At 49.3% G+C, this 27,285-nt stretch overlaps 1 protein-coding gene across 1 annotated transcript; it reads right to left on the bottom strand.

The window, feature by feature from the left end:
* Positions 1 to 207: 207 nt before the first annotated feature.
* LOC122936002 (sterile alpha motif domain-containing protein 12-like) lies at positions 208 to 25,889 on the bottom strand. Its single transcript, XM_044291991.1, has 5 exons — positions 25,309 to 25,889; positions 17,952 to 18,026; positions 6,125 to 6,275; positions 5,700 to 5,890; positions 208 to 1,539 (listed from the first exon to the last, which is right to left on the bottom strand). Exons 2-4 carry the CDS (start codon positions 17,967 to 17,969, stop codon positions 5,724 to 5,726), a joined length of 336 nt encoding a protein of 111 aa, XP_044147926.1. The 5' UTR covers positions 17,970 to 18,026; positions 25,309 to 25,889; the 3' UTR covers positions 208 to 1,539; positions 5,700 to 5,723.
* Positions 25,890 to 27,285: the final 1,396 nt, after the last annotated feature.

Raw genomic sequence — 27,285 nt, 5'->3', positions numbered from 1 at the left:
GCAACACAGATAATATTCTACCAAATCACATCTACAGGGCGTGAAAAAATCCACAGCAGAAATCGGCTTGTGGGGCGTATTTTATATGTACATGAACACGGCTAGGACGTGACCTGCGACCGATCCATGACAAGTCTGCATGTAACACACATCTATCTATCAGATCCATGTGAAAGTATTCACCCCCCTCGGGGTATTTCCTGTTTGGTACATTTCCACCTTTTATTACAACGGATTTGGGGGGTTTGTACCATCTGATTGCACAACATGTCGACCACTTTGATATTTTTTCTTTGTGACACAAAAAATAAGACAAAAAATTAAATTTTATTGTGCATAAGTATTCACCCCCTGAAAGTCCATACTTTGTGGCCTCCTGTTACAGCCTCTGAGGGTCTGTATCTAGGGGTAGGTCTGGTGTCTTCAGGTATTTATGTACCCGGCTGTCGGTGGCCTCAGGACGATGGCTCCTCACCCCACATTCACTCTCATAGGCCGCAGAAAACCAGGCCTGAAGCCTAACGGCAGTAGGATGAGGCAGGTGGTCGTGAAGATGTGGCCTGCATCCAGGGGTGACTCCAGAATTAGATTTTTTTTTTTTACTTTGCTACGCGGGGGGACCACTTATAAAGGCCATTACTGAGGGCACTATGGGGACATCTTTTAGACAGATGACCTTTAATACTGGGACATTAGTCTTACTGATGGATAACGTAGGACCCTATAAGGGGGCATTATTAATACTGAGAGTTCTATACGGCATTATTATTACTGCAGGCACTATAGGGAGGATTATTATTGCTGGGGCACAATTGTAGCATTATTAATACTAGGAATGCTATGGAGGCCTTATAACTAACGGGGGCAATATCATTACTGCAGGCCCCTATAGGGGGCATTATTAATACTGATATTACTATAGGGGCATTATTATTATTAGTTGGGGCACTATTTTTTCTGCAGTACAGTATTGGGGGTGGCAGCAGAATGTCTGTGTGACAAACTCAGCAGACGTGGCTCAAAGACGTTGTCATGGTGGTCTGGGCCGAATAGAGAAGACGAGGAAAGACCATGTCTAAATGACAGAACACGTCACTGGATGTAAGAGGTACGTAGTGCGGTATTCTCCTGCATGTTTGGTAATGCTGAAGGTAGGGCCCGCTCGCTGTTCTGGCCCTCGTCTCACCCCCTCCTCTGTATATCAGTTAGAAACAAATGGAGAAGGAGGACTAAACGGGACCAGGGCAGAGGGGCACCTCCTGGAGAAGGTATCTTCTGATGCTATTTCGGGCTGCAGAATGGTATTGCTGTTCCCACCTTTAGTCAGTTTGGACTTGGCTACATCATGGGGCCACTTTCAGTTTTTTCATGACCAGTTTACCGCCTCTGCTCCGTCAGGTGCCACCTCCGTGCTGATTATACAGTGAAGTACCTGCTGGCACCAGGTAGCCCATACTTCCATGCTCTGGGGACGCAGTCCGGCTGCCGGCAGTGGCTCCCGTGGCCCGCAGCTCCTCAGCAGATGTTCAGAGTATTATTCTGAAAGAACAATCAGGACACAATCAAACTTCATCCAGAATGGGGCTGAAACGATTACGCAACTAAATCGATTAACTCGACACAAAAAAAAATCCTCGATGAAATGTTTTTGCATCGATGATTCATTTGTGCCGCGTGACCACGGAGTGCGATCGGAGAGCTTGCTATTACTCATGCTCCGCGCACAGCGCTGCGCTGGATCCTGACGTACACACATCTTCAGGACATAATGCACGTAAGCGCGCACTATGACGCCATGTGACCTCAGGACGCAGCGCGTGAAGAAGAGGATGGAATATCTCTGGAGTGTCGGCAGCGCACCTACAGGAGAGGTAAGTATTTTAGTTAGGGAACTGATGGCGGAACTAATTGCATTGGAGGGGGAACGGGGGGGGAGCAACTGATGGCAGTTTTTTTTTTATAGAAAACATTCTTTCAATTAGTTTTTTCTTATTAGAGTACTCGATTAATCGGTAGAATACTTGATTACTGCCGCCCTAATCCAGAAGTCGCATAGTCTCTCTGAGCGCCATCACCAGCCACTGAGCCCCTCCAGAAACCTCTGAGTCCCATCTACTGCGAGGCGTCTTTCACACGGACGATGCGGATTGTGTCAGGGTGCGTTAAGTGAAACTCGCACCATTTTGTAAGCACATTCAGTCAGTTTCGTCTGCGATTGCGTTCAGTTTTTTCCACGCGGCTGCGATGTGTGAAGAGAACGCACAGCACCCGCACTGAATCCTTTTTGCGCATCACTTCTGCGTTGTGTGAGAATCGCAGCAGGTTCTAGATTCATGTGTTTTTCCATAGAAGTTAATGGGGCTTCAGTTCGGATGTAACCCGGATGCAATGCGTATTTCACTGATGGTTGCTAGGAGATGTTATTTACTCAAAATGCATCGCACCCGCGTGGAATAAACTGAACGCAATCGCAGACAAAACTGACTGAACTTGCTTACAAAATGGTGCGAGTTTCAATAGTGCTGCCCCCGGCTGCAACTCTCATCTTCCTGTCAGACCCTTCAACAAAGGTCTGCACCCATCTCTCCTCATATCCAGCCCTACTCACCAGCTACTACTACACCCATCTCTCCTCATATCCAGCCCTACTCACCAGCTACTACTACACCCATCTCTCCTCCTATCCAGCCCTACTCACCAGCTACTACTACACCCATCTCTCCTCATATCCAGCCCTACTCACCAGCTACTACTACACCCATCTCTCCTCATATCCAGCCCTACTCACCAACTACTACTACACCAATCTCCCACCATCTCCAGCCCCGCTCATCATCTACTACTACGCCCATCTCCCACTACGTCCAGCCCTGCTCATTACTACTACACCCATCTTCCACATTGTCCAGCCATACTCATCCACTACTACTACACCCATATCCCACCACATCCAGCCATACTCATCAGCTACTACTACACCCATCTCCCACCATTCCCACCATGTCCAGCCCTGCTCATCATCTACTACCACACCCATCTCCCACCATGTCCAGCCATACTCATCCGCTACTACTACACCCATCTCCCACCACGTCCAGCCCTGCTCATCATCTACTACCACACCCATCTCCCACCATGTCCAGCCATACTCATCCGCTACTACTACACCCATCTCCCACCATGTCCAGCCATACTCATCATCTATTACTACACCCATCTTCCACATTGTCCAGCCATACTCATCATCTACTACTACACCCATCTCCCACCATGTCCAGCCCTGCTCATCATCTACTACCACACCCATCTCCCACCATGTCCAGCCATACTCATCCGCTACTACTACACCCATCTCCCACCACGTCCTGCCCTGCTCATCAGCTACTACTACACCCATCTCCCACCACGTCCAGCCCTGCTCATCATCTACTACCACACCCATCTCCCACCATGTCCAGCCATACTCATCCGCTACTACTACACCCATCTCCCACCACGTCCAGCCCTGCTCATCAGCTACTACTACACCCATCTCCCACCATGTCCAGCCATACTCATCAGCTACTACTACACCCATCTCCCACCACGTCCAGCCCTGTTCATCATCTACTACTACACCCATCTCCCACCATGTCCAGCCATACTCATTAGCTACTACTACACCCATCTCCCACCATGTCCAGCCATACTCATTAGCTACTACTACACACATCTCCCACCATGTCCAGCCATAATCATCAGCTACTACTACACCCATCTCCCACCATGTCCAGCCATACTCATCAGCTACTACTACACCCATCTCCCACCACGTCCAGCCCTGCTCATCATCTACTACTACACCCATCTCATAACAGGTATATTTAGTGTTAGGAACCTGTCTAACTAGAGATTGCCTTGACGGTCGGCAGACGGGCTCAAATAATTTTGTACAAAACGATTTGCCAAGTATCTCTAACTTATTAGTTCAGCATTTGATATTATGATGCAATTTTGTACTTTATTTGGTTTGCAGTGAGCTGTTGCATTGCTTGTTTTGTTTAACAGTCTTGTTCTCAGCCATAGCAACGTGCCCCTGCGCTTTGGGATGTGCTGACTGACCCCCCTTTTTTTTTTCTCTACACCCATCTCCCACCACGTCCAGCCCTGCTCATCTACTACTACACCCATCTCCACCATGTCCAGCCATACTCATCATCTACTACTACGCCCATCTCCCACCATGTCCAGCCATACTCATCACCTACTACTATACCCATCTCCCACCATGTCCAGCTATACTCATCATCTACTACTACTACACCCATCTCCCACCATGTCCAGCCATAGACATCATCTACTACTACACCCATCTCCCACCATGTCCAGCCATACTCATCAGCTACTACTACACCCATCTCCCACCATGTCCAGCTATACTCATCATCTACTACTACATTCATCTACCACCATGTCCAGCCCTTCTCATCATCTACTACTACACCCATCTCCCACCATGTCCAGCCATACTCATCAGCTACTACTACACCCATCTCCCACCATGTCCAGCCATAGACATCATCTACTACTACACCCATCTCCCACCATGTCCAGCCATACTCATCAGCTACTACTACACCCATCTCCCACCATGTCCAGCTATACTCATCATCTACTACTACACCCATCTCCCACCATGTCCAGCTATACTCATCATCTACTACTACACCCATCTCCCACCATGTCCAGCTATACTCATCATCTACTACTACACTCATCTCCCACCATGTCCAGCCCTTCTCATCATCTACTACTACACCCTTCTCCCACCATGTCCAGCCATACTCATCAGCTACTACTACACCCATCTCCCACCATGTCCAGCTATACTCATCATCTACTACTACACCCATCTCCCACCATGTCCAGCCATAGACATCATCTACTACTACACCCATCTCCCACCATGTCCAGCCATACTCATCATCTACTACTACACGCATCTCCACCATGTCCAGCCATACTCATCAGCTACTACTACACCCTTCTCCCACCATGTCCAGCCATACTCATCAGCTACTACTACACCCATCTCCCACCATGTCCAGCTATACTCATCATCTACTACTACACCCATCTCCCACCATGTCCAGCCATAGACATCATCTACTACTACACCCATCTCCCACCATGTCCAGCCATACTCATCATCTACTACTACATCCATCTCCCACCATGTCCAGCCATACTCATCAGCTACTTCTACACCCATCTCCCACCATGTCCAACCCTGCTCATCATCTACTACTACGCCCATCTCCACCATGTCCAGCCATACTCATCATCTACTACTACACCCATCTCCCACCATGTCCAGCCATACTCATCAGCTACTACTACACCCATCTCCCACCATGTCCAGCCATACTCATCATCTACTACTACATCCATCTCCCACCATGTCCAGCCATACTCATCAGCTACTTCTACACCCATCTCCCACCATGTCCAGCCCTGCTCATCATCTACTACTACACCCATCTCCCACCATGTCCAGCCCTGCTCATCATCTACTACTACACCCATCTCCCACCATGTCCAGCCCTGCTCATCATCTACTACTACGCCCATCTCCACCACGTCCAGCCCCGCTGATTCCAGCTCACTGTTCCACTTCTACATCTATCTTCCAGCTCACTGTTCCACTTCTTCACACTGACCCTTGGTGTTGGTCAGCCTTATGGTCATCTTCTTTCCTGCTCTTCCACACACTCCGCGATGAGCAGCAGCTGCTGGATTTCCTGCTGTAGCTTCAGTTCCAAGACTTCCACAAGAATTGTCCGACGTAAACCCTCTTCGTGAATTCCTATTCTCTGCAGCAAATTATCCGTCAACCTCAGCAGAGCTCGTCCTGCAAGGAAAAGCTGGAAATGTTGTATTACAGTTCTTCTCACATCACCTTCCATCACAAATCATGCCTCCTCACGTCAGTCAGCCTCCATCATTAATCCTATCCTCTCACATCATTTATCTTCCACCACTAATCAGGTCATCTTCACATCATCCTCCATCAATACTCAACTCCTCGCACACATTTTCCATCTCACATCATAGTAATAGAGACTCGTGGATTAACTTCTCGCACCTGAGATGTGATGGGAATAAGCTGCTTGGACCAGGCCGGCTGCGTTCTGTAAGGGTCCATATTGCAGCCAGGAGCAGACGTCTTGTACTGACCAGTCACTGACCGGCTTCTCCCAGATCTCCTCATCCTCCGATTCCTGTGCCACTAAACCCTGGAAGAGAAGACATCTGTCTATAGAACAGCAGATATAATCACTGATGAATAGTAACTACTGATGGGGGCCCTCACTGCGGTGGGTCCATGATCTGCACCTGCGATGTTCTACCTTGGGAAATCCCGCTCCTTTACATGAGAACCTTTTCTGGGGACCAAGCAAAAGGCTAGAAAATCATCTAGTGTGCATCTAGTCTAGGCAAAGTGCATGGAGAACATGGGAGGAACTCTTCTAGTACCAAGCACCTGAAGCTTAAGGCCTAGACTTTGTACACGGTGGAGACTTTCCACATGAGAGGTTACTAAGGAGCAGAGAACCAGAAGTGTTATTAGAACATGTGAGGTCTCAATGAGAGATCAACAGAAGCCCACCTGCAAGCTAGGAACCGTACTACCCTGGTAACAGCGTGTATTAGCTGGGTCTGGACAGGTTATATCACCAGAAGGTGTACTGTCCCTTTAAAGGCTGATTTAGGCTACTTTCACACTAGCGGCAGCCTTCTCCGGCAGGTTGTTCCGGCGGGTGAACATCCGTGCTGCCGCTAGTGCACTGTGCCACCAGAAGTCCGCTCCGGCCCCATTGACTATAATGGGGAACAGGCTGGAGGTCCAGCCGCAGCACGGCAAACATGCCGAGAGGCGGCCGGAATGAAACTACGACATGCACAGTGCACTAGCGGCGGCACGCATCCGACACGCTGTTTACCCGCTGGCACAGGCTGCCGGACAAGGCTCCCGCTAGTGTGAAACTAGCCTCACACTGTTAGATTATGGAACCCATTACTGGGAATGAACGTACACACGAATGCTTGTGTCAGATAACTGCAAGATTGTAGGTGACCTGCCGGCAGCAGATCGCTGTGTGTCAGCAGGAATGTAGAGTCATTGCCGATCATTCCTTCTGTTTGGGGACGAACGATCGCAGGTCCATCGGACTTCAGCATTACAGCTATAATGAGATGTGCCTGGAGCGTGTCACAGCATTATCCATTACATCCCATCATGGCATAAGAGGTAATGATTGCCCAAAATGTTCACCTGACTCATTCTAGTTATAACACCCGGACTCTTCTGCTGATTCTAGATTTAACACATGGAAAGTGTGTAAGTTATTACACACACGCAACCTGGGTATATTACTGCTGTACTCGCTCACTCACCCCGGGTATATTACTGCTGTACTCGCTCACTAACCCTGGGTATATTACTGCTGTACTCGCTCACTCACCCTGGGTATATTACTGCTGTACTCGCTCACTCACCCTGGGTATAACAGCTGGACTCTCACACTCACCCTGGGTATATTACTGCTGTACTCGCTCACTCACCCTGGGTATATTACTGCTGTACTCGCTCACTCACCCTGGGTATATTACAGCTGTACTCGCTCACTCACCCTGGGTATATTACTGCTGTACTCGCTCACTCACCCTGGGTATATTACTGCTGTACTCGCTCACTCACCCTGGGTATAACAGCTGGACTCTCACACTCACCCTGGGTATATTACTGCTGTACTCGCTCACTCACCCTGGGTATATTACTGCTGTACTCGCTCACTCACCCTGGGTATATTACTGCTGTACTCGCTCACTCACCCTGGGTATATTACTGCTGTACTCTCACACTCACCCTGGGTATATTACTGCTGTACTCGCTCACTCACCCTGGGTATATTACTGCTGGACTCTCACACTCACCCTGGGTATATTACTGCTGTACTCGCTCACTCACCCCGGGTATATTACTGCTGTACTCGCTCACTAACCCTGGGTATATTACTGCTGTACTCGCTCACTCACCCTGGGTATATTACTGCTGTACTCGCTCACTCACCCTGGGTATAACAGCTGGGCTCTCACACTCACCCTGGGTATTACTGCTGTACTCGCTCACTCACCCCGGGTATATTACTGCTGTACTCGCTCACTCACCCCGGGTATATTACTGCTGTACTCGCTCACTCACCCCGGGTATATTACTGCTGTACTCGCTCACTCACCCTGGGTATATTACTACTGTACTCGCTCACTCACCCTGGGTATAACTGCTGGACTCTCTCACTCACCCTGGGTATATTACTGCTGTACTCGCTCACTCACCCTGGGTATAACAGCTGGACTCTCACACTCACCCTGGGTATATTACTGCTGTACTCGCTCACTCACCCTGGGTATATTACTGCTGTACTCTCACACTCACCCTGGGTATTACTGCTGTACTCGCTCACTCACCCCGGGTATATTACTGCTGTACTCGCTCACTCACCCCGGGTATATTACTGCTGTGCTCGCTCACTCACCCTGGGTATATTACTGCTGTACTCTCACACTCACCCTGGGTATTACTGCTGTACTCGCTCACTCACCCCGGGTATATTACTGCTGTACTCGCTCACTCACCCCGGGTATATTACTGCTGTACTCGCTCACTCACCCTGGGTATATTACTACTGTACTCGCTCACTCACCCTGGGTATAACAGCTGGACTCTCACACTCACCCTGGGTATATTACTGCTGTACTCGCTCACTCACCCTGGGTATATTACTGCTGTACTCTCACACTCACCCTGGGTATTACTGCTGTACTCGCTCACTCACCCTGGGTATATGACTGCTGTACTCGCTCACTCACCCTGGGTATATTACTGCTGTACTCGCTCACTCACCCTGGGTATATGACTGCTGTACTCGCTCACTCACCCTGGGTATATTACTGCTGTGCTCGCTCACTCACCCTGGGTATATTACTGCTGTACTCTCACACTCACCCTGGGTATTACTGCTGTACTCGCTCACTCACCCCGGGTATATTACTGCTGTACTCGCTCACTCACCCCGGGTATATTACTGCTGTACTCGCTCACTCACCCTGGGTATATTACTACTGTACTCGCTCACTCACCCTGGGTATAACAGCTGGACTCTCACACTCACCCTGGGTATATTACTGCTGTACTCGCTCACTCACCCTGGGTATAACAGCTGGACTCTCACACTCACCCTGGGTATATTACTGCTGTACTCGCTCACTCACCCTGGGTATATTACTGCTGTACTCGCTCACTCACCCTGGGTATATTACTGCTGTACTCGCTCACTCACCCTGGGTATATTACTGCTGTACTCGCTCACTCACCCCGGGTATATTACTGCTGTACTCGCTCACTCACCCCGGGTATATTACTGCTGTACTCGCTCACTCACCCTGGGTATATTACTGCTGTACTCGCTCACTCACCCTGGGTATATTACTGCTGTACTCGCTCACTCACCCTGGGTATTACAGCTGTACTCTCTCACTCACCCTGGGTATAACAGCTGGGCTCTCACACTCACCCGGGTTATATTACTGCTGTACTCGCTCACTCACCCTGGGTATATTACTGCTGTACTCTCTCACTCACCCGGGTTATATGACTGCTGTACTCGCTCACTCACCCTGGGTATAACAGCTGGGCTCTCACACTCACCCGGGTTATATGACTGCTGTACTCTCTCACTCACCCTGGGTATATTACAGCTGTACTCTCACACTCACCCTGGGTATATTACAGCTGTACTCTCACTCACCCTGGGTATTACTGCTGTACTCTCACACTCACCCTGGGTATTACAGCTGGGCTCTCACACTCACCCGGGTTATATGACTGCTGTACTCGCTCACTAACCCTGGGTATAACAGCTGGGCTCTCACACTAACCCTGGGTATAACAGCTGGGCTCTCACACTCACCCTGGGTATTACAGCTGTACTCTCTCACTCACCCGGGTTATATGACTGCTGTACTCTCACACTCACCCTGGGTATAACAGCTGGGCTCTCACACTCACCCTGGGTATTACAGCTGGGCTCTCACACTCACCCGGGTTATATGACTGCTGTACTCGCTCACTAACCCTGGGTATATTACAGCTGGGCTCTCACACTCACCCTGGGTATATTACTGCTGTACTCGCTCACTAACCCTGGGTATAACAGCTGGGCTCTCACACTCACCCTGGGTATAACAGCTGGGCTCTCACACTCACCCGGGTTATATGACTGCTGTACTCTCACACTCACCCTGGGTATTACTGCTGTACTCTCACACTCACCCTGGGTATAACAGCTGGACTCTCACACTTGCCCTGGGTATTACAGCTGGGCTCTCACACTCACCCGGGTTATATGACTGCTGTACTCGCTCACTAACCCTGGGTATAACAGCTGGGCTCTCACACTCACCCGGGTTATATGACTGCTGTACTCGCTCACTAACCCTGGGTATAACAGCTGGGCTCTCACACTCACCCTGGGTATATTACAGCTGTACTCTCTCACTCACCCGGGTTATATGACTGCTGTACTCGCTCACTAACCCTGGGTATAACAGCTGGGGTCTCACACTCACCCTGGGTATTACAGCTGTACTCTCTCACTCACCCGGGTTATATGACTGCTGTACTCGCTCACTAACCCTGGGTATAACAGCTGGGGTCTCACACTCACCCTGGGTATTACAGCTGTACTCTCTCACTCACCCGGGTTATATGACTGCTGTACTCGCTCACTCACCCGGGTTATATGACTGCTGTACTCGCTCACTCACCCTGGGTATAACAGCTGGGCTCTCACACTCACCCGGGTTATATGACTGCTGTACTCGCTCACTAACCCTGGGTATAACAGCTGGGCTCTCACACTCACCCTGGGTATTACAGCTGGACTCTCACACTCACCCGGGTTATATTACTGCTGTACTCGCTCACTAACCCTGGGTATAACAGCTGGGCTCTCACACTCACCCGGGTTATATGACTGCTGTACTCGCTCACTCACCCTGGGTATAACAGCTGGGCTCTCACACTCACCCTGGGTATATTACAGCTGTACTCTCTCACTCACCCGGGTTATATGACTGCTGTACTCGCTCACTAACCCTGGGTATAACAGCTGGGGTCTCACACTCACCCTGGGTATTACAGCTGTACTCTCTCACTCACCCGGGTTATATGACTGCTGTACTCGCTCACTAACCCTGGGTATAACAGCTGGACTCTCACACTCACCCGGGTTATATGACTGCTGTACTCGCTCACTCACCCGGGTTATATGACTGCTGTACTCGCTCACTCACCCTGGGTATAACAGCTGGGCTCTCACACTCACCCGGGTTATATTACTGCTGTACTCGCTCACTAACCCTGGGTATAACAGCTGGGCTCTCACACTCACCCGGGTTATATGACTGCTGTACTCGCTCACTCACCCTGGGTATATTACTGCTGTACTCGCTCACTAACCCTGGGTATATTACTGCTGTACTCGCTCACTCACCCTGGGTATATTACTGCTGTACTCGCTCACTCACCCTGGGTATATTACTGCTTTACTCGCTCACTAACCCTGGGTATATTACTGCTGTACTCGCTCACTCACCCTGGGTATAACAGCTGGACTCTCACACTCACCCGGGTTATATGACTGCTGTACTCGCTCACTCACCCTGGGTATATTACTGCTGTACTCGCTCACTCACCCTGGGTATATTACTGCTGTACTCGCTCACTCACCCTGGGTATAACAGCTGGACTCTCACACTCACCCGGGTTATATGACTGCTGTACTCGCTCACTCACCCTGGGTATATTACTGCTGTACTCGCTCACTCACCCTGGGTATATTACTGCTGTACTCGCTCACTAACCCTGGGTATATTACTGCTGTACTCGCTCACTCACCCTGGGTATAACAGCTGGACTCTCACACTCACCCGGGTTATATGACTGCTGTACTCGCTCACTCACCCTGGGTATATTACTGCTGTACTCGCTCACTCACCCTGGGTATATTACTGCTGTACTCGCTCACTCACCCTGGGTATAACAGCTGGACTCTCACACTCACCCGGGTTATATGACTGCTGTACTCGCTCACTCACCCTGGGTATATTACTGCTGTACTCGCTCACTCACCCTGGGTATATTACTGCTGTACTCGCTCACTCACCCTGGGTATATTACTGCTGTACTCGCTCACTCACCCTGGGTATATTACTGCTGTACTCGCTCACTAACCCTGGGTATATTACTGCTGTACTCGCTCACTCACCCTGGGTATAACAGCTGGACTCTCACACTCACCCGGGTTATATGACTGCTGTACTCGCTCACTCACCCTGGGTATATTACTGCTGTACTCGCTCACTCACCCTGGGTATATTACTGCTGTACTCGCTCACTCACCCTGGGTATATTACTGCTGTACTCGCTCACTCACCCTGGGTATATTACTGCTGTACTCGCTCACTAACCCTGGGTATATTACTGCTGTACTCGCTCACTCACCCTGGGTATATTACTGCTGTACTCGCTCACTCACCCTGGGTATATTACTGCTGTACTCGCTCACTAACCCTGGGTATATTACTGCTGTACTCGCTCACTCACCCTGGGTATATTACAGCTGTACTCTCTCACTCTCCCGGGTTATATGACTGCTGTACTCGCTCACTAACCCTGGGTATAACAGCTGGACTCTCACACTCACCCGGGTTATATGACTGCTGTACTCGCTCACTCACCCGGGTTATATGACTGCTGTACTCGCTCACTCACCCTGGGTATAACAGCTGGGCTCTCACACTCACCCGGGTTATATTACTGCTGTACTCGCTCACTAACCCTGGGTATAACAGCTGGGCTCTCACACTCACCCGGGTTATATGACTGCTGTACTCGCTCACTCACCCTGGGTATATTACTGCTGTACTCGCTCACTCACCCTGGGTATATTACTGCTGTACTCGCTCACTCACCCTGGATATATTACTGCTGTACTCGCTCACTCACCCTGGGTATATTACTGCTGTACTCGCTCACTAACCCTGGGTATATTACTGCTGTACTCGCTCACTCACCCTGGGTATAACAGCTGGACTCTCACACTCACCCGGGTTATATGACTGCTGTACTCGCTCACTCACCCTGGGTATATTACTGCTGTACTCGCTCACTCACCCTGGGTATAACAGCTGGACTCTCACACTCAAGCTGGTTATAACAGCTGGGCTCTCACACTCACCCGGGTTTTATGACTGCTGTACTCGCTCACTCACCCTGGGTATATTACAGCTGGGCTCTCACACTCACTGTCACGACCATGGTCATGGTCGTGACTCAGGATCCGCATGCAGTTGCCTGCGGTTTGGTTGTATTGTCAACCACACGGTGAGGGCCGCTGGTATGTTGCCTTACGTGTGGTTGCCGCTGGTAACATGATTGTACTTGGCGGTATAGCAGCCTGAGCTGTTGCCGGGCAGCTTGCTGTCAAGTGCATGCGGTTACACCTGGTTGGGTGTGTGTGTGTATGCACTTTGTATGTCTGGTGTGCACGAGGTTTATGTAGGTGTGCATTGTGACACTTCCCTTCACTGTGGCTGCCCGCGGCAACGTTTGGTATTGTGTACATGTGGTGGCAGTGTCTCGGCCTTCTGGCTGACTCCCAGGACATGGTTGCCACGCATGTCGTTGCCTGCGGTAACAGCTGCAGTGTGTTGTTCATTTGGACACTTCCCCTTTAAGTGGCTTCCATCCCTTGCCTGGTGTAGGAAGGGTTAATTCCCTTCCTAGTCTGTGAGCACTGGGTGTGTCTGCGTGGGTGCGGCTACATGGGCTATAAAGCCTCAGTTGAGACCTGAGTTCTGAGGGGTACTCCAGCCTTGTGGTAAGCTGGAGGCACTCTCCTGGTCCCATATACCATCTGCCAGTGAGGGCCACCCTTGTGGTCATAAATTGTGATACTATATGTTTATGTGATGTTAAGTTTATGTCTGTTATGTGGTGTCTGTTATTATTGCAGCTATGGTTCTGGGTCCCTGTGTGTTTATGTGTGCTGTGTCCTTTATGTTTGTGTGTGGACAGCCAGCACTTGTGTCCAGGGATCCAGTCAGTGTGTCTGTGGCAGGTAGAGGTGGAAGTCTTTCACTCTCCTGCCATATCCATAGTCTGTTTATGGTTATATCCCATTGCAGCTCGGCCAGTTTAGACTCCTGTTTCTCTGCATCCTGGAGGAACAGGTGGTCTACCCAGCTCCTAGTTCAGGGATCGGCGGAGGGTGAGTAGGGATCCGAGGTTCCTGAGCATGGGCCCTCCTACCTTCAAGGTCGGCTCATGCAGCTAGGAGTTAGGGTCGGATTAGGGATGCGTTAGGAGGTGACCTGCTCCCTAATTCTGTCGTCCTGGCCGAGCAGCCATTAACATCACGTGAGGGTTTCCCCATCCTCAGCCGTGACAGTATGACCACAAAGGCTCCTCACATGGCCTTCCCTCGAAAGAGGGTGCAGCATGTACCGCCATCTGCGGATGGGGTGCATGCGCGTTCTCCGGAGGGAGAGCGTTCTGGGGGTTTCGCCGTTGAGTGGCTTTTCCCCGCCATTCCTTCACCGTTGTCTGTCTTGGCGTCCCCTTACCTTTTATTCCCTCACCGTTGTGTTTTTTGGTGTGTGGTTGCACACCTTCGAAAGAGGGTGCAGCATGCAGTGCCATCTGCTTTTGGCCTGCATGCGCGTTCTCCGGAGGGAGAGCATTTTGGGGATCACCGTTAACGGCGCGGTTGGTGGCATATTCCCCGCCACCTTACCGTCCGTGTTAGTGATCCCTCGTCCCTCTCCATGTTCCTATCTCTGGTCGTCTGCTGGCAGCATTCCGTTAGTGGTCCGGCTGTGTGCTGGTTAGGAGTGTCTGCTGGCAGCGACTGGAGTGGGGAGTGGATGCTGTGTCTCTCACTCACCCTGGGTATTACTGCTGTACTCTCTCACTCACCCTGGGTATATTACTCCTGTACTCTCTCACTCACCCTGGGTATATTACTGCTGTACTCTCTCACTCACCCTGGGTTTATTACTGCTGTACTCTCTCACTCACTCAGGGTATTACAGCTGGACTCACACTCACCCTGGGTATATTACTGCTGTACTCTCTCACCCTGGGTATATTACTGCTGTACTCTCTCACCCTGGGTATTACTGCTGTACTCTCTCACTCACCCTGGGTATATTTCTCCTGTACTCTCTCACTCACCCTGGGTATATTACTGTGCACTCTCTCACTCACCCTGGGTTTATTACTCCTGTACTCTCTCACTCACCCTGGGTATATTACTGCTGCACTCTCTCACTCACCCTGGGTATATTACTGCTGCACTCTCTCACTCACCCTGGGTATATTACTGCTGCACTCTCTCACTCACCCTGGGTTTATTACTGCTGTACTCTCTCACTCACCCTGGGTATTACTGCTGTACTCGCTCACTCACCCTGGGTATTACAGCTGTACTCTCACACTCACCCTGGGTATTACTGCTGTACTCTCACTCACCCTGGGTATTACTGCTGTACTCTCTCACTCACCCTGGGTATTACAGCTGTACTCTCTCACTCACCCTGGGTATTACAGCTGTACTCTCACACTCACCCTGGGTATTACTGCTGTACTCTCACACTCACCCTGGGTATTACTGCTGTACTCTCACACTCACCCTGGGTATTACTGCTGTACTCTCACACTCACCCTGGGTATTACTGCTGTACTCTCACACTCACCCTGGGTATTACTGCTGTACTCTCACACTCACCCTGGGTATTACTGCTGTACTCTCACACTCACCCTGGGTATTACTGCTGTACTCTCACACTCACCCTGGGTATTACTGCTGTACTCTCACACTCACCCTGGGTATTACTGCTGTACTCTCACACTCACCCTGGGTATTACTGCTGTACTCTCTCACTCACCCTGGGTATTACTGCTGTACTCTCTCACTCACCCTGGGTATTACTGCTGTACTCTCTCACTCACCCTGGGTATTACCGCTGTACTCTCTCACTCACCCTGGGTATTACCGCTGTACTCTCTCACTCACCCTGGGTATTACCGCTGTACTCTCTCACTCACCCTGGGTATTACCGCTGTACTCTCTCACTCACCCTGGGTATTACCGCTGTACTCTCTCACTCACCCTGGGTATTACCGCTGTACTCTCTCACTAACCCTGGGTATTACCGCTGTACTCTCTCACTCACCCTGGGTATTACCGCTGTACTCTCTCACTCACCCTGGGTATTACCGCTGTACTCTCTCACTCACCCTGGGTATTACCGCTGTACTCTCTCACTCACCCTGGGTATTACCGCTGTACTCTCTCACTCACCCTGGGTATTACCGCTGTACTCTCTCACTCACCCTGGGTATTACCGCTGTACTCTCTCACTCACCCTGGGTATTACCGCTGTACTCTCTCACTCACCCTGGGTATTACCGCTGTACTCTCTCACTCACCCTGGGTATTACCGCTGTACTCTCTCACTCACCCTGGGTATTACTGCTGTACTCTCTCACTCACCCTGGGTATTACTGCTGTACTCTCTCACTCACCCTGGGTATTACTGCTGTACTCTCTCACTCACCCTGGGTATTACTGCTGTACTCTCTCACTCACCCTGGGTATTACTGCTGTACTCTCTCACTCACCCTGGGTATTACTGCTGTACTCTCTCACTCACCCTGGGTATTACTGCTGTACTCTCTCACTCACCCTGGGTATTACTGCTGTACTCTCTCACTCACCCTGGGTATTACTGCTGTACTCTCTCACTCACCCTGGGTATTACTGCTGTACTCTCTCACTCACCCTGGGTATTACTGCTGTACTCTCTCACTCACCCTGGGTATTACTGCTGTACTCTCTCACTCACCCTGGGTATTACTGCTGTACTCTCTCACTCACCCTGGGTATTACTGCTGTACTCTCTCACTCACCCTGGGTATTACTGCTGTACTCTCTCACTCACCCTGGGTATTACTGCTGTACTCTCTCACTCACCCTGGGTATTACTGCTGTACTCTCTCACTCACCCTGGGTATTACTGCTGTACTCTCTCACTCACCCTGGGTATTACTGCTGTACTCTCTCACTCACCCTGGGTATTACTGCTGTACTCTCTCACTCACCCTGGGTATTACTGCTGTACTCTCTCACTCACCCTGGGTATTACTGCTGTACTCTCTCACTCACCCTGGGTATTACTGCTGTACTCTCTCACTCACCCTGGGTATTACTGCTGTACTCTCTCACTCACCCTGGGTATTACTGCTGTACTCTCTCACTCACCCTGGGTATTACTGCTGTACTCTCTCACTCACCCTGGGTATTACTGCTGTACTCTCTCACTCACCCTGGGTATTACTGCTGTACTCTCTCACTCACCCTGGGTATTACTGCTGTACTCTCTCACTCACCCTGGGTATTACTGCTGTACTCTCTCACTCACCCTGGGTATTACTGCTGTACTCTCTCACTCACCCTGGGTATTACTGCTGTACTCTCTCACTCACCCTGGGTATTACTGCTGTACTCTCTCACTCACCCTGGGTATTACTGCTGTACTCTCTCACTCACCCTGGGTATTACTGCTGTACTCTCTCACTCACCCTGGGTATTACTGCTGTACTCTCTCACTCACCCTGGGTATTACTGCTGTACTCTCTCACTCACCCTGGGTATTACTGCTGTACTCTCTCTCACTCACCCTGGATACAGCACACATTGTTCTGATATTATCATGTAGTAGACAGTATACTAGGCCCCTTGGAGTGAGAGCTGTGGAGCACCTGCTGGAAGAGACAATGTTACCTGGTGGGGTGCGGCCATGTTAAGAGTCCAGGGGCTCCGTGCGACCCGACAGCAGATATGACTTCCTGTCTGCAACTGCAAGTAACAAATAATTGAATACAAGCTGGAGAATCCCTGAGGTCACGTTATATGTGGTGCAGCTCATGTATATATCCATATAGCGACCACCCCGGAGACCCCCGATGTTACAGTCACATATAACTTCAGGTTCATCATCATCTCAGGCCGGTCACAGAGATCATACAGAGCACAGCGGAGTGCCCTGAGGTGAGAGGAACCCCAAACCTCTCCATTGTCAAGGGCGGACTGGGAACTGAAAGTGGACATGGAAATTTTTTTAAAAGTAGACCCGAAAAAAGGTAAAAGTGGCCTCCATGTTGCAGGCACGTCTAAATTATTATGCAGCCATGTACAATAGAAGATAGACTTGTGCAAACACAGATATTTTGGGGGAGTCCAATGAGCTCCAGCTTGGGTAGCACTGGATAGGAGATGAAGGGGACACGCCATGCTGGGGGTAAGAAGGGAGACAGGGTTTATTTAGAGGGAAGTTTTTGGACCTGTAAAACTGCATGAACTTTCCGAGAGGGTGGGATTCCTAGGAGAAATCCTGCAACAGGGATGGAATGAGAGGAGCGGAGAAGGTTAAAGACACCATGGAGTGACCGAGAAGAGCAGCAGATAAAAAGCCTGGGCTTCAGCAGTGTTCACACCACATTGTAATGGAGAGAGACTCATTTGTGGGACACCAGGTTTAGGTGAGGATGACACCAGTGTAGGTCTGGATCAGACAAGTCTCAGTGCCAGGACTTGGAGATGTTCTAGATAGAGCATGGGGTGACAGCAGCAGCATCCAACCAGGAGACCACTACATCTGTCACTTAGAGGAGAGGGCCTGTGATGCAGCTCTATGTACAGACCACTTCACCGTGAAGCCTCGACTCCTGGACACTTGCAGGAAGAGAATCTGGCAGAATAAAAGTTCACATTTCCACTGCTCATGATAAAAGCTCCACAAAAAGTCAGTTTGTCCTGCTCTCTCCAGCCCCCACCTGTTAGACTCAAGATTCGAGTTCACCTACTTACTAGTATAATTGAGGCAGTTTCTATGTAACTACCGTGAATCAGTCTGGAATAGGTTATGGCCCAGCTTGGCCTGGTTAATTTAGGGTGAAGTTGTTGATTGCTGAGCCTTTATATGTACAGCCGTTTACTTCTCTGGTTGCTGAGGATAGTGTATGCTGTGGATATATTTGTACATATTCTTAGCATCATTTTCTAGTCTAATGTGTTGTATTTGTGTATTCTGGGATTTGTAGTCCTACTGTCTTTCGTTGCAATGCTGTGAAGTTGGTCTGTTGCTGAGTTGGTCTTGGCCTTGGCTGTCTCGCTGGGTTGGATTCAGAGCAGGATCAGTTCAGTATAGCTTTATATCTCTTCACTGACATCTGCTATCTAGTATAGTATAGTATAGTACAGTATAGTATAGTAAGGTACAGTATAGTACAGTACAGTATAGTACAGTACAGTATAGTACAGTACAGTATAGTATAGTACAGTATAGTACAATATAGTATAGTATAGTACAGTATAGTACAATATAGTATAGTATAGTACAGTACAGTATAGTATATTATAGTATAATACAGTATAGTATAGTACAGTATATTATAGTGTAGTATAGTACAATATAGTATAGTACAGTATAGTATAGTACAGTATAGTAAGGTACAGTATAGTACAGTATATTATAGTACAGTATAGTACAGTATAGTACAGTATAGTACAGTATAGTATAGTATGGTATAGTATAGTACAGTACAGTATGGTACAGTATAGTATAGTACAGTACAGTATAGTATAGTACAGTATAGTATAGTCCCATCCCCGTATAACACCTGCACACCCATCCCCGTATAATACCTGCACACCCATCCCCGTATAACACCTGCACACCCATCCCCGTATAATACCTGCACACCCATCCCCGTATAATACCTGCACACCCATCCCCGTATAATACCTGCACACCCATCCCCGTATAATACCTGCACACCCATCCCCGTATAACACCTGCACACCCATCCCCGTATAATACCTGCACACCCATCCCCGTATAATACCTGCACACCCATCCCCGTATAATACCTGCACACCCATCCCCGTATAATACCTGCACACCCATCCCCGTATAATACCTGCACTCAAGCACTTACTCAATTATAAGAATCACCAAAGTTATCCTCATATCATACCTGTATCCCCTCTCTCCAGTATACCACCTGCACCCTCACCCCATCACCACCTTCTCTTCAGTATACCACCCGCACCCTCTCTCCAGTATACCACCTGCACCCTCTCTCCAGTATACCACCTGCACCCTCTCTCCAGTATACCACCTGCACCCTCTCTCCAGTATACCGCCGGCACCCTCTCTCCCGTATACCACCTGCACCCTCTCTCCAGTATACCACCTGCACCCTCTCTCCAGTATACCACTGGCACCCTCTCTCCAGTATACCACTGGCACCCTCTCTCCAGTATACCACCGGCACCCTCTCTCCAGTATACCACTGGCACCCTCTCTCCAGTATACCACTGGCACCCTCTCTCCAGTATACCGCCGGCACCCTCTCTCCAGTATACCGCCGGCACCCTCTCTCCAGTATACCACCTGCACCCTCTCTCCAGTATACCACCTGCACCCTCTCTCCAGTATACCACCGGCACCCTCTCTCCAGTATACCACCGGCACCCTCTCTCCAGTATACCACCTGCACCCTCTCTCCAGTATACCACCGGCACCCTCTCTCCAGTATACCACCTGCACCCTCTCTTCCGTATACCACCTGCACCCTCTCTCCAGTATACCGCCGGCACCCTCTCTCCAGTATACCGCCGGCACCCTCTCTCCAGTATACCGCCGGCACCCTCTCTCCAGTATACCACCGGCAGCCTCACCCCAGTATACCACCGTCACCCTCTCTCCAGTATACCACCCGCACCCTCTCTCCAGTATACCACCGGCACCCTCTCTCCAGTATACCGCCGGCACCCTCTCTCCAGTATACCTCCGGCAGCCTCACCCCAGTATACCGCCGGCACCCTCTCTCCAGTATACCGCCGGCACCCTCTCTCCAGTATACCGCCGGCACCCTCTCTCCAGTATACCGCCGGCACCCTCTCTCCAGTATACCACCGGCACCCTCTCTCCAGTATACCGCCGACATCCTCTCTCCAGTATACCACCGGCAGCCTCACCCCAGTATACCGCCGGCACCCTCTCTCCAGTATACCGCCGGCACCCTCTCTCCAGTATACCGCCGGCACCCTCTCTCCAGTACACCGCCGGCACCCTCTCTCCAGTATACCGCCGGCACCCTCTCTCCAGTATACCGCCGACATCCTCTCTCCAGTATACCGCCGGCACCCTCTCTCCAGTATACCGCCGGCACTCTTCCTACCTGTTGCTGTCTTTGCAGGTGACCTCACAGTACTGTGCAGGGCTTTGTGAATGATTGACTCCCCAGGGTCAGGGTACAAATCTATGGTCCACGTTCTCCTCCCACATCGGTGTCAGTGTATACCGATCACTGGCTGGAATGTGCCGGCTCCCTGTGTATATCACAGGTCTGAGCCCACATCCCAGCAGTCGCTGCCTCCGGACCCTCCTGCACTAACTCTTCAGCCTCCCGGGATTCTCACTGTTTTGCTCACATTAAATATTTGCATTATGTGGAAGGAGGTTTCACTTCATCCTACAAGGAGGGACGTTCGGTCTTACCAGTAATGATCTGCGCCAGGTTCACGGGCAGAAAATGCAGATGCTGATGTCGAAGCCTGGAACTGATTTTCTCAGATGACCTTCAGAACTATTCAGGGACTGTCTCCTCATTAGCAGCTTGACAACGGCTGGCGGACATGATACTACTCCTCAGGGTGCAGCACACAGTAGCAGACCGGCGCAGCGGAAGCGTGCTGGCCCATAACCCAGAGGTCGATGGATCGAAACCATCCTCTGCTATCTCCTATTTTTTACCGTCCTCTGACATTACAATTTGCCAAAGGTCTATTATGAATGAAGACTTGAGATTCTGCACAGACGATAACGGTAAAGAGGCCCATATTGTTGGCTGTCTCTTGCTTGAAGTCCAGGATGTCTTCATAATCTCCCAGGTTTCTTTTTTATCCAGGCATTTTGGGTCACCAATCAAAAATATGTAGAATATTTTTCTTCCTGACAAATATATCCTCTATACACATGGAAAACAAACCACTCGCTTGTACTGTTAGACCATCTGTAAGCTCTCCAGTCTATATTCTTCTAGGGTGGAAAGGTCCATGGGGGATTAGCTGAAATGGTAAAGTGTTTGCTTTGCATGCAGGAGGTAGTGGGGTCGATGCCCGCGTCATCCAAAATATTCACTTGCTGATCTTTTCAAAGATAGAAATTACTTTTCTAGTTATTTCTTGCTCATGCAAGAAGCCTAGGAAGCATACCCGCGTACCCCGGGCAAACCTTCGATAGCTCAGCTGGTAGAGCGGAGGACTGTAGTAGGCTAAACGTCAGCCATCCTTAGGTCGCTGGTTCTTCTATCTAGAAACACTCTTCAATGTTTCAGTTGGTAAAAATCGAGGCATATAAGTCCCGCCCCAAGGAATGCCTAGAACCTGTTTGGAAACACCCACTTGTGGGAGGGGATTGTGTTAGCCATGCCCATTTTGGATCCTGGACAACCCCTTTAAGACTTCCTGTCTTTTGAGAGCAGCTACATGGACCATACAATGGTCAGGAGGTAATGTCACTGACTTCTATGGGAAAGTCTTCTGGGCATGCTCTGTGTCCCGTGCAGAGCTGTGATGTCACCTACTGTGAATGGTAGATCCTCTCTTATCTATATAGAGGTGTTACTTGTCATTGTAATTCTGCCTGTGGTGATAATGATAATAGCTACTAAATGGTCACCTGTACAGAACTGGAAACCAGTGTGAAAATTGCAGGACTATATACATTTTTTTTAAGCTATAATACGGGGAATACTATATCATTCTTAAGAAGAGCGCCTTAATCGGCGTGAGGAGACTTATAGGCCATACATGCTCCTCTGGAATTCTGGGAAGAAAGGGATGCAAATGAGCTCTTAACAAGTTCTGCCTCTGATGCCACCAGATTTTAGGCAGCTATCCTATAAGTCAATGTTCAACCTTCTAAACAGGCCTTGGGACATGATTGATGTCCTTTCCTCAGGATATATATATCTCCCTAGACAGTGGAGAAGGAACTAGTAGAGGTGCATTACATAGTGACATCTATTAGATAAGTAGCCGGGGTTCTGTGAGGGACTTGTTACGGCTGTGGTTGTGGAACCAACATGTCAACCAACAGATTTAACTTCCAGCTAAATCTAAGGGTATTATCCTGGAAGTCCCCTGGTTTTCACCCTTATACAGGGATCTGTAATTTGCTGCAGGGGAACCACCAGGTTGCTACCCCCTCAAGTAGTCTCTGTATGATTGATAGCTGACTAACGGAGGTCTGAGACACTGGTGCACAGTATTGAGGGGTCAGACAAGACCGTAGTCAAGGACAGGCTGAGTTCATGGCAAAGTAATAGCAATCTGATACAAAGTCCAAAATCAAGGCAGGTAGTGAAGGGGCAATACAAAGAACAGGCACAGGTCATGTCAGGCAGCAGAGGGTCAATATCCAGGAAACAGGCAGAAGTCAGTACACAGACAGACAAACAAACACAGTATACCTTTTCAGGGAATAGCAAGCTAGGTAGCTTATTGCTTAGGCATCCTTCTACAGGGGCAGGTGTCTTAAAGGGGTTGTGAAAGAATTGGAGAGGGGGCTTAGGGGGTGTAAAGGAAAGTAATCTTTCCCTTAGAGGTCTGGCCAAATAGGGGTTTTGCACCCAACTCTTGCACAACCCATGGGTAAACATTACACTGGAGAGAACTTTCTGCCTTCATATAGGTAAAATAATGGTAAGAATTGTTCCAGATATTTTAGTAATTTGTGGGATAACCTCTTTTCCATGGATAATCATGAACGTGATGAAAAGATGCTGCAGCCAAAGAGATGATTGAGAGACGGGACACTGTGCTGTCTCAGTAAAACATGATCCAGACGCTCCTGGAACTGATGATCTTCAGAGACCACCAGTAATGATAATCTTATCAGACACATACAGTAACTGCGTCAGAATCATTTCAGGGTGCAGGCCTCTTCCAGGCATTATAAAGAGTGCAGCATCCATTACCACGCACCATCTGAAGTGCACAGACGTGAAGAACATGAGGGTGCAGGGAGTAGAGGGACAATGCTGAATGTAGGGATCAGGTTCGGCAGAATAATGGTGACGAACGGTCAACATAGGGAATGTGCTAGGCTTGCCTAAAAAGATGTGTTTTTCTGATTGTCTGGAGTAGTACACCCAAGAGAACTGGTGCAGCACAAGAGAAGTCTCAGAGACAGGAGTGAGAGCTTCAGATTATGGAGGAGGTTAGTCTTATATAGATCATGCAGAGCACGGTTAGGGTGGTAGACAGAGATGAGAGAAGAGATATAGAGGGGTGCACCACCGTGGAGAGCTTTGTGGGTGAGAGCGACCCAAATAAATTGTATTCTACAGTGGATGGGCACAGTGCAGTGACTGGCAAAGAGTAGAGGCACCAGTAACTTGACTGGGACAGGGTGAAGGCAACAATGTTGTAACTGGCACAGGGCAGAGGCATTGGTGAAATAACTGGCACAGGCTGGAGGCATCAGCTCAGTGACTGAGACAGATAAGCCTGGCTCCCACATTCAGGATAGACTGGAGAGGGGGAGTTTAGATGACATCAGAAGTCACAGATTAAAATGATAACATCAGGAGTCATAGATTGAATGGATGACATCAGAGGTTAGACTGTAATGATGACATCAGAGGTGGCAGATTATAATGATGACATCAGAAGTCCATCCCCACAATTGCATTTGTGACCTACCCTCCACCCTCACAGCTGCTATACACCCTTTACATACAGTATAATGGTCTTTTATCTATACTCTGTGCTGCTCCACCCACACAGAGGCCATGAATGACCCCATTCATCTTATATCTGTTTAATCAATCTAATGAAGAGGTGTACAACCCGGGCGCTGGATATAAGCAGTACTTGTCCACAGACAAAGAATGTTTCTTAACCTAAGGGCCCCCAGCTCCTGTTCACATCACAGGTGGAAGATGTGTCAGTGCCTCAATTATAACATACCTGGCAAAGTTCCTGCGATGTGTGCAGGACACGTGGGACTTATTCAGCATTTAGTATGATATCTACTCCACCCAATTTCTATAGGTAATTACCTTACCTTATAACTGTAGGTTGCCCTCCTCTTCGTCCTCTCTATAAGTTAAGACTCATCTCTGACCACCTTGTCTCCACACCATAAATGAGAAGTATCTGGATGTAAAGTCTGAGGCTATCTGAAACATAATAAGATTTGTTCCAGAATGACCCAACCTCTGTATATCACACCTCCAGCTCTCTGTCTTCGTAGGTGTCTTTGCCTATCTACTCCACCAGATTTCTGTCCAGTCGTTATGTACTGTTAATATGTTCTCATGGAGCATCTTCTTCTATCATGTGTCCAGCACTCTGTCCTCATATACGGTTACACCGTCTTCGTGGAGGTTGTCTTTGCCTTTCTACTCCACCAGCCTTCTGTCCAGTTGTCATATACAGATAATAAGTCCTCAAGTAGCTTTTTCTGTGTATCACGTGTCCAGCTTTCTATCCTAATATATAGGATGACTTGGTCTTCGTGGAGCTTGTCTTTGCCTATCTACTCTACCAGTCTTCTGTCCTTCCATGTCCTGACCCTGTTCTGCACACAGACCCGTCCCTGGCACTCAGCAGCAGTCTCTCCCTTCCTTTGCCACCACACCTTTCTGCTTCCATAATCCTGTGCGTTACCCGCCCCTCTCCTTATCCCCTCACCTGTCTATGCTTGCCCGTTGACACGCCTCTCTCTCACATGTGTAGGTAACAGCTGTGATAGGATGGTCCTCCTACAATGACATGGCCTCAAGGAAAAATCCTTCACTCTGGCATTACAGGCATTTCTTTAATTCTTTTTAAATAAATCCCTTCCCTGTTGCCGACTTGATGAGCGTAAAACTTTTCTTTGATGAAAGGAAAATGTAGTAAAGTGGGTTGACAAGGACCATGTTTTCTAAGGAATACTGGGTTAGGCTGAACATACACGAGATATCTTTCGACTGAAAGCTTGTTTGGCCAACTGTTTTCTCCCAGTCCCCACATAAACATGTGCAACACGCCAGACCTGCAGGGTATGACGAAGTGAGGTCACGGTTATGGGCAATCGAGGGTACTCACTGTATTTGAAGAACCCTGGGCAGGCGCGTGGCAGTGAAGGAGAGGTAGACACGGTTCCTCTGGGGCACGCTCTGTAGATAGGGACCAGGCCAGATGGTGGATGAGGTGCCCTGGGTGTTACAGGTATTTTGTGTGCCTGGGGCAAGGTCCCTGTGGTATTCGTGACGCCAGTGCCTTTGGACGGTGGCACGCCGGTTGGTGGTTGGAATGATGGAGGTACACAAGTATTTAGTGAACCAAACGTAACTTTACTGAACAATCCAACTTTGTACAGCAGGTAGTAGCACAGTCTTTGTATTACAGATCCACAAGGGGGCTCATTCACAAAATGGCAGGCAGTATTCATGCAAGATACGCAGAGGGTAAACTTCACAAGCACTCAGCAGCAGGTTGTACCTTTCCTCAGAATCAATGTACAGTGTCCTTTCTAGAACTCCTGCTCTGGCTTTATATCTCCCAAGGCCCGGATGCCTAAAGGGTGGCTTAAATCCTCGGTTACTTTCCTCCTCAGGTATTATATTCTTGCTGCACTGTCCATTAGGGTTACTTAGCTTACCCTGGGTCGCCTCCTCCTATAAGGTGGATAACTGTAGGTTTCTCCCAGGAGGTTGGTTCCTGCAACTGGGGTGTCTCGACTGAGCTAATCCTAGCCTCAGGAGCCTCAGGTGGACGAAGTGACTCCTCTAGTCCCCTGGAATGAACTAACACTTCCCTGTCTGGGCCTTCCTATATGTAACTAGGGCTCTCCAGCTCCCTCTAACGTCTGGGAGGCTAAACTACACCCTGACAGGCCTGACACCCAGATAATACAGGGAAATACAACACATAACATTTAATGCAATGCAACACATTAACCTGTGCAGTGCCCACCTTTACCTAGTGGGACACTACACATGCATGCTTGGCTGATCGTGTATGTGTTGTGAATTGGAAGATAGCCACTGTCAGA

Source organism: Bufo gargarizans, chromosome 4 (genome assembly GCF_014858855.1).
Source record: "Bufo gargarizans isolate SCDJY-AF-19 chromosome 4, ASM1485885v1, whole genome shotgun sequence".
Taxonomy (NCBI): Eukaryota; Metazoa; Chordata; class Amphibia; order Anura; family Bufonidae; genus Bufo; species Bufo gargarizans.
This window is presented reverse-complemented; position numbering and strand designations above follow the sequence as displayed.

Bases quoted from the DNA above. Each gene is read 5' to 3' on its own strand.
- LOC122936002 (XM_044291991.1), bottom strand. The intron at 5,891-6,124 runs GTGCGAGAAGTT...TTTTCCTTGCAG, and splicing joins TTATTCCCATCACATCTCAG to GACGAGCTCTGCTGAGGTTG.